The 6,770-nt window shown below is 28.1% G+C and overlaps 1 protein-coding gene across 1 annotated transcript; it reads left to right on the top strand.

The window, feature by feature from the left end:
- The first annotated feature begins 1,309 nt into the window (after positions 1 to 1,309).
- On the top strand, positions 1,310 to 6,770 carry LOC120078623 (metacaspase-1-like). The gene is made up of 5 exons (XM_039032911.1): positions 1,310 to 1,730; positions 4,513 to 4,843; positions 4,927 to 5,038; positions 5,813 to 5,998; positions 6,498 to 6,770. Exons 1-5 carry the CDS (start codon positions 1,346 to 1,348, stop codon positions 6,555 to 6,557), a joined length of 1,074 nt encoding a protein of 357 aa, XP_038888839.1. The 5' UTR covers positions 1,310 to 1,345; the 3' UTR covers positions 6,558 to 6,770.

Below are 6,770 nucleotides of genomic sequence, written 5' to 3'. Positions count from 1 at the left end.
GGGATCCGAGAGAGAATTATTTATATGATTATAACCATTTTTCATATAGTGGATTTCTTTTTCTATGGGTCGTTATTTTTCTCCGAGTTTAAAGCTTTCTACATAAATTCTTGTGTGTTCTAGTTTTATTGTTTTCTTTAAGGATTTTTTTCAAAAAGTTATTTCAAGTGACAAAACTGCTGAACATATTTACAAAATATAGCAAAATTTTAGAATCTATCAATGATAAATACTGATAGACTTCTATTAGTGTTTATCAATGTCACTGATAGATAATAATAGAAGCCTATCAGTGTTTGTCATTGATAGATTTTGAAATTTTGCTATATTTTTATGTATTTTGGTTTATTTTTCTATATTTGAAATCGGACTTTTTTTTTCAACAAATCATTAAAAAAACAATTTAATCCTTCTAATTAATTTTCTATGGATGACTTGGACAGAATTCTATATTGATGACTTGGACACAATTGTATACCTTTTATGTAATCTAGAACACATACGATTCGCCTGCATAGACATATCTTTCCATCACAACAATGAATTCAATTAATTTAAATTTGTTTATATAAAGTTATACTGTAATAGCTAAAGTAGTTTTGAGAAAAAAAAAATTAGGAAAAATATTAATTTATATTCTATCAATTTAAATTTGAACTTTTGCAAATGTATTAATTAACACACTCCTCTAGATTTCGATTAATAACATGTAAAACTTATGGTTTAAGTCAGTTAAACCTCAAAATTTTCTTAAGTCTAAGATTCTCAAATAAAATTGCAAGTAAAAGTCTAAATTGATCCATTTATAAAAGTTTTAATTGATATATTATGAGTTTTTCACGAGATTTTCCCAATGAAATATAATGAAGAGTGTAAAAATTGATACACATACAAAACTGTTTGGTTTAAATTATTGAGACAATTATTAATTCATTATTTAAATTGATACAACTTATGAAATAAAATATATGAATATAAGTGGATATATTTTCCAAAAATTTATTTAATTGCTTTTATATCGGTTTTATAAGTGTTGCAATCTTAACTCCCATTAAATTTTCATTTTAAAACAAAAAAAAGTGTCAATGAAAATAATAAAAACACATATCTTCTAATCAATCATCGTTTATGTTGCATTAATATGCAAGTTAATTTAAAAGTGAAGAAGCAAAATAGAATAAACAATGTAAACTGAAAAAAGTTGAAGAATAATAACCAAACTAAAATGTGAATATTTTTTTATATTATGAGATTCTTTTTCCTGAATTTGTTCCCAAACATGCACTTGAGACTTTTATATATTCTCTGTTTCTTCACCCCTTTGGGTTGAGGAAAGGGCATAAAAATGGATACCAAAAGTGAATATTGCTGTTGCAAGATCATCAAGAACCACACAAAAATCAATGGCTTCAAATGCAAATGCAATGAGTCCTTCAAACCTTCCTCCTCCTCCTCCTCGGGTGCCGGGGCGTTTCGAAGGAGACTAAACTCGAGTCGAGATGATGAATCGAGACAGGAAATAATGGCTCTCTGGCCATCGCCGTCTCCGAAGAGAAACCTCTCGTCTGCCTCCTCCGACGGTCGGCGGACGAAGCGTGCTCTCCTCTGTGGAGTGACCTACAAGAACTGGAAACATAGGCTACATGGGACTGTGAATGATGTTCTTAATATGCAAGATTTGTTGATCAATCATTTTGGATATTCCAAGCAAAACATTCGTATTCTTACAGGTTATATTTCTTCTTTCTTCTCTTCTAAATTTATTACTTCTCATTTAATCATTTCTTTTGGTGATAATTTGTGTTTCATGATTTTGTATATCTTGTTTTGTGGATTTTAAGGAACAAATTTTTCAAGAATTCAAACAAAAATAAAATGTTTGGTGTGATTGATCATTTTATTTTCTTTCTTTTTAATAGAAATACAAAAAAGAATCATTATTATTGGGTTGTTTCCAGTATAGAAAAATGAACCAAAATATTTATAAATATAACAAAATTTCACTGTCTATCTATGATAAATCACAATAAACTACTATCTGCGTCTATTTCTATCATGATAGACACATACATTAGTCTATCATTGATAAATTGTAATATTTTGCTATTATTTGTAAATATTTCGATTTCCTATTATGAAGGGTACCTATGACTTCTTTTGTTTGGTACCAAATTTATGAAAATGACCTCTTAAAAGTTTAGAGATCAAAATAAAAACTTTCAAACTTATAATTAATTATTGGAAAAACAAATCAATTTATATCTTCAAAATTTTTGTTGTATCACTTAAAATTTTAAACTAATAATTGTAACTTTTAAAACATGAATTTTTATAAATCAATTTAGACTGTAAACTTAAGACCATCTATTAATAATTTATAACTATTTTGATTGTATTCCATTTATAATTAACTTAAAATGATTATCATCGAGTAAAATTATTGTTCATACCAAAGTCCTACCAAACAAGCAAAATCAAAATTATGGCAGAATTCTTAAGAAGATGAAAAATTACTAATATTAATGAAAAATTATTACTATCCATTTAATTTTAACATTTTTTTAATATCATATTAATATATGCATTTAAAAAAAAGTATACACATGAAAATTATTCATAAATTGATTTTAAAACAAAATATTTAACTCAAAATCTAAATTGATTCACTCTCAAAAAAAAAATTAAAAATTTTAATTGATATAATTAAGAATTTAGAGATTAAAGGGATAAACTCGAAAAGTTTAGGGATATATACTTAATTATTGATGGTGAGTACTTTTGAGAGGAATTTTGGAAGAATACTTTATTTTGAAGTTTCTTTAAAGCTTTCAACCTTACTTTTGATTAATTAGTAAAATTTAGAAAAATAATTTTAAAGGTTGAAAATACTTTCCCCTCCTCCCAAAGTCATCAAAGTCATCTATAATCTAGAATATGATACTTCTATTTATTATGTGTCATGTAAGCATATTTTTTTTTTATTAAAATAATATGGGTTCATCGTTCTCATCATCATTATTTTTATTATATGATAACTATTTTAAATGTAAAACTGTTGAAAGTATTTTTAAATATAGCAAAATATCATTGTCTATCAGTGATATATAATGATAAATACTGATAAACATTTATCAATGTCAGTGATAAATACCATCAGTGTCAATTACAAACATAAATAGATGTCTATCATTGTCTACATAAACGATAATATTTTATTTTATTTATAAATAAGTTGATTCGTTATTCTACATTTGAAAACAAAAGAATATACTACTTTGATCCGTAAATCAACTAGAGATATTTTAGTTTTAAACCGAACAAGTGGGATTGAAATACTTATAAATTATTCACTTATTTTTAGGTCTAAAGGGGTATATATTTATCTCTTAACTTTTACTACTTGTTTCATTACAGTTCTAATACCATCAAGTTTATATTTTAATCACCATAACTTCTCTTTTAGTTTTTGTTGAACCCTTGTGTTTGCATTTTTCTTTCTCGAGAAAAAATTGTGGTTGTGTATTATGGAAACTTGATCTTGAATATTACAAGTCACATGTACTAATACAAATCTAGTATTTGGTCTAAAAGTTATGATAACCTAAGTTTATTTAGAAAAGAACTTCGTAAATATCGATTTTCATAAGTGATTATTCTCGTATCCCAAATGTGGATGAGGATTTTGCTAATATGGTGTTGACTTGTACTAAATTATTTAACTTGAGTATAGCTCAACTTGGTTAAGGTATATGCTCTCAACCAAAATGTCGGAGATTTGAACTAAAAAAAGCAAAAGCAAAAATAAAAAAGAACTTGTATTAGATTAATGAATTTTATTTTGAACCTAACTTATTAATTTTTTTTGTACAAAAACATGGGGTATGGAGATTTGAATCTCCGACTTTAAAAAAAAAAAATACATATCAATTACTGTTGAATTAGGTTAACTTTGACAAATCTAAATTAATAATTCTAGCCAAGAATAATAAACAGAAAGTTTCATAATTATTTGAGTTACGTTGATTTATAATCTTTTATTTAGTTTTCCATTTAGGTTTGATTAAAACGGTCTCCATTTTAATGGTTTACATATTATGCTCGAGTAAAAACAGAGCATAAGTTAATAGATATATAAGATATCATTTATCATTCCAAATGTTGATAGTTTGATCTCTCATCTTTATAATTATTTAACTAAAAAAAATAAAAATAAAAACTTATTTGCAAACCGTGAATTTTGTAAATTCAATATTAAATTATCAAAGTGGCATACGAATATATTAGTGACCACGAAGTTTGTAGTTCAAGTTCTCTTATTCACAATTATATTTTTAAAAAAATCAATATTAAATTTTTCCTAAGATATAGTTTGACCTAAATATTCAACTTACAGAGCACTCTTTGAGTGGCAAAAACTTAACGGGAAGGACTTTATACATTTTTCACTATTATTTTATGATATAATGAAAATGTCGATGAAAATTTAATATTCTCACTAATCCAATAATACAGAGGACGAAGCAATGCCAGAGCGACTACCAACAAAGAAGAACATCCAAAGCAGTCTAAAATGGCTAGTGGAAGGTTGCACTGACGGCGAAAGCCTCGTATTCTACTTCTCCGGCCATGGATTACGACAGCCAGATTTCGAGATGGACGAGCTCGATGGCTACGACGAGACCATATGTCCTGTTGACTTCATGGAGGAAGGGATGATAAGCGACAATGAGATCAATGCCACCATTGTTTCCCCTCTAAAGAAGGGTGTCGTCCTCCACGCCATTGTCGATGCCTGTCATAGCGGAACAATTCTCGATCTCGCCTATGTTTACGACCTCAACAGGTTTCAATTACTCTTTATTTTCCTTTTTTTAAAAAAAAAATTAAGATTCTTATTCTGGGTTGGGGGTTTTTTTGTGGTGGAAGGGATGATTGGCTGGACAATAGACCGCCGTCGGGAGCAAGGAAGGCGACTAGTGGTGGACTGGCAATTTCTTTGAGTGCTTGTGGAGATGATCAATTTGCTGCTGATACTTCTGTAAGACTACACACATCTTTCATTATCTTCTAACTTCTATCTATAATTATTAGTTGAACTTTTACTTTCGCATTCATGTTTAATAAATCGTTCCTAAGCTTTATTAAATATCTAATAAGTTGTCAATTTTTAAATTTTATGTCTACCAGATTCATAAACTTTCAAAATATTAAACGAATTCCCAAAAATCCTCCCTTCAAACACGATGACTATCACTTATCGTAAATAACAACCCTCCAAATATATCTATAGTAGTATGATATCGTCCACTTTATAGACATAAAAATGACCCTAGATCATGAGTGTTTTTGCTTTTGGTTTCATCCAAAATTCTTCTTACCGATGGACATAGTTGTCCTCACTTATATAGCAATAATATTCTTCTTATCTAACCAATTTAAAATTTTGGTTGCATTTCCAACATATAGTCATTCTAAATTGACTCTACGATATGCTACCTAATTAGTAAATATTAATTGACAGACTTTTCAACGACTATTCTTATTTTAAATAGCTTGGTACATTACAGAAAGCTAAAGACGAAAAATGATTGTTCTCTTGAGAGTTTATGGACTAAAATAGTTATAGAGAATAAAACAGAATAACTTCATGAAAGTTTATTGATCAAAATGAGATTTGAACCCCGTAAAAGACGACTTATAAATATCTGTAAAGATGATTGTATTAAAATAAATAAATAAATAAACGTTGGTGGTATAATATTAATAGAGATGGAAGAAGTTTTAGAAGTTGATAATGGGAATGATAATGCAGATATTAACAGGAAAGTCAATGAATGGAGCAATGACATTCATTATGATTCATTTGGTCAAGACTTTTGCAAACTTGACGTACGGACGCTTGCTTGAGTACATGCAAGATGCTGTTCAAAGGGCCAACAAACAAGGCTGTTTCTCATGTTCTTTTTTCAGAAAATTGCTTCGATATAAACAAATTCAGGTCATTTACTCATTATTATTACTCTTTCCTCTTCCCTTTCATTTTCTTTTCTTTATTTACATGAACCCGTCTGTTCTAACTTAAACTGTAATAAGTATATTCAATCTGTTTTAACGTCGGTATAATCCTTTTTCAACGAAACTTTGCCAAGCTTCGGTCGATAATTGAAATAGTGTCAGAAAAAAAAAATTGGATGCTTTTCTTACTTTTTCCGATGCTTTTTGTCGTCTTAAAAGTATTTGAACTCATGTATAAATTAAAAAATTCAGTATGGATGCAAGAAAATGCTCAATAAATGCAACTCGTTGAATTAGAATTAATACATACAATAAAATAATTAAGAACCCTCGAAACGATAGTCACAAATCTTTGAAGAATCGAGTTATTAGTTGTATAATTTATTCAAGTTTAGGGTTTAAATAATTTTATATTAAAATCGACTCGCCCTCTTCTTAAGTTTGGAAGGAAAAATATTAACTTTCTTTTTGATATTTTGCAGGAACCCCAACTCTCATCATCAGAGGTGTTCGATGTACACAAGAAAATATTTACATTGTAATTGAATTTCTTTTGGTGTTTCCTACTAAATCTAAATGTAAATTCCAAAACAATAATTTGAAATTGTTTAGAGAGAAAAGTTAACTCTCTCAAAGGTCAGAGTATTTACTTTTTACATTGTAACTGCATTTCTTTCGGTTTTACTTTTTCTTTCCAAATAATGAGCACAAGTAACTATCCCTTCATCAAGTTGTGAAAGGAGATGTTTAACTAA

Source organism: Benincasa hispida, chromosome 5 (assembly GCF_009727055.1).
Source record: "Benincasa hispida cultivar B227 chromosome 5, ASM972705v1, whole genome shotgun sequence".
NCBI lineage: Eukaryota > Viridiplantae > Streptophyta > Magnoliopsida > Cucurbitales > Cucurbitaceae > Benincasa > Benincasa hispida.
Note: the sequence above shows the minus strand (reverse complement) of the source record. Positions and strands in the feature narration are given on the sequence as shown.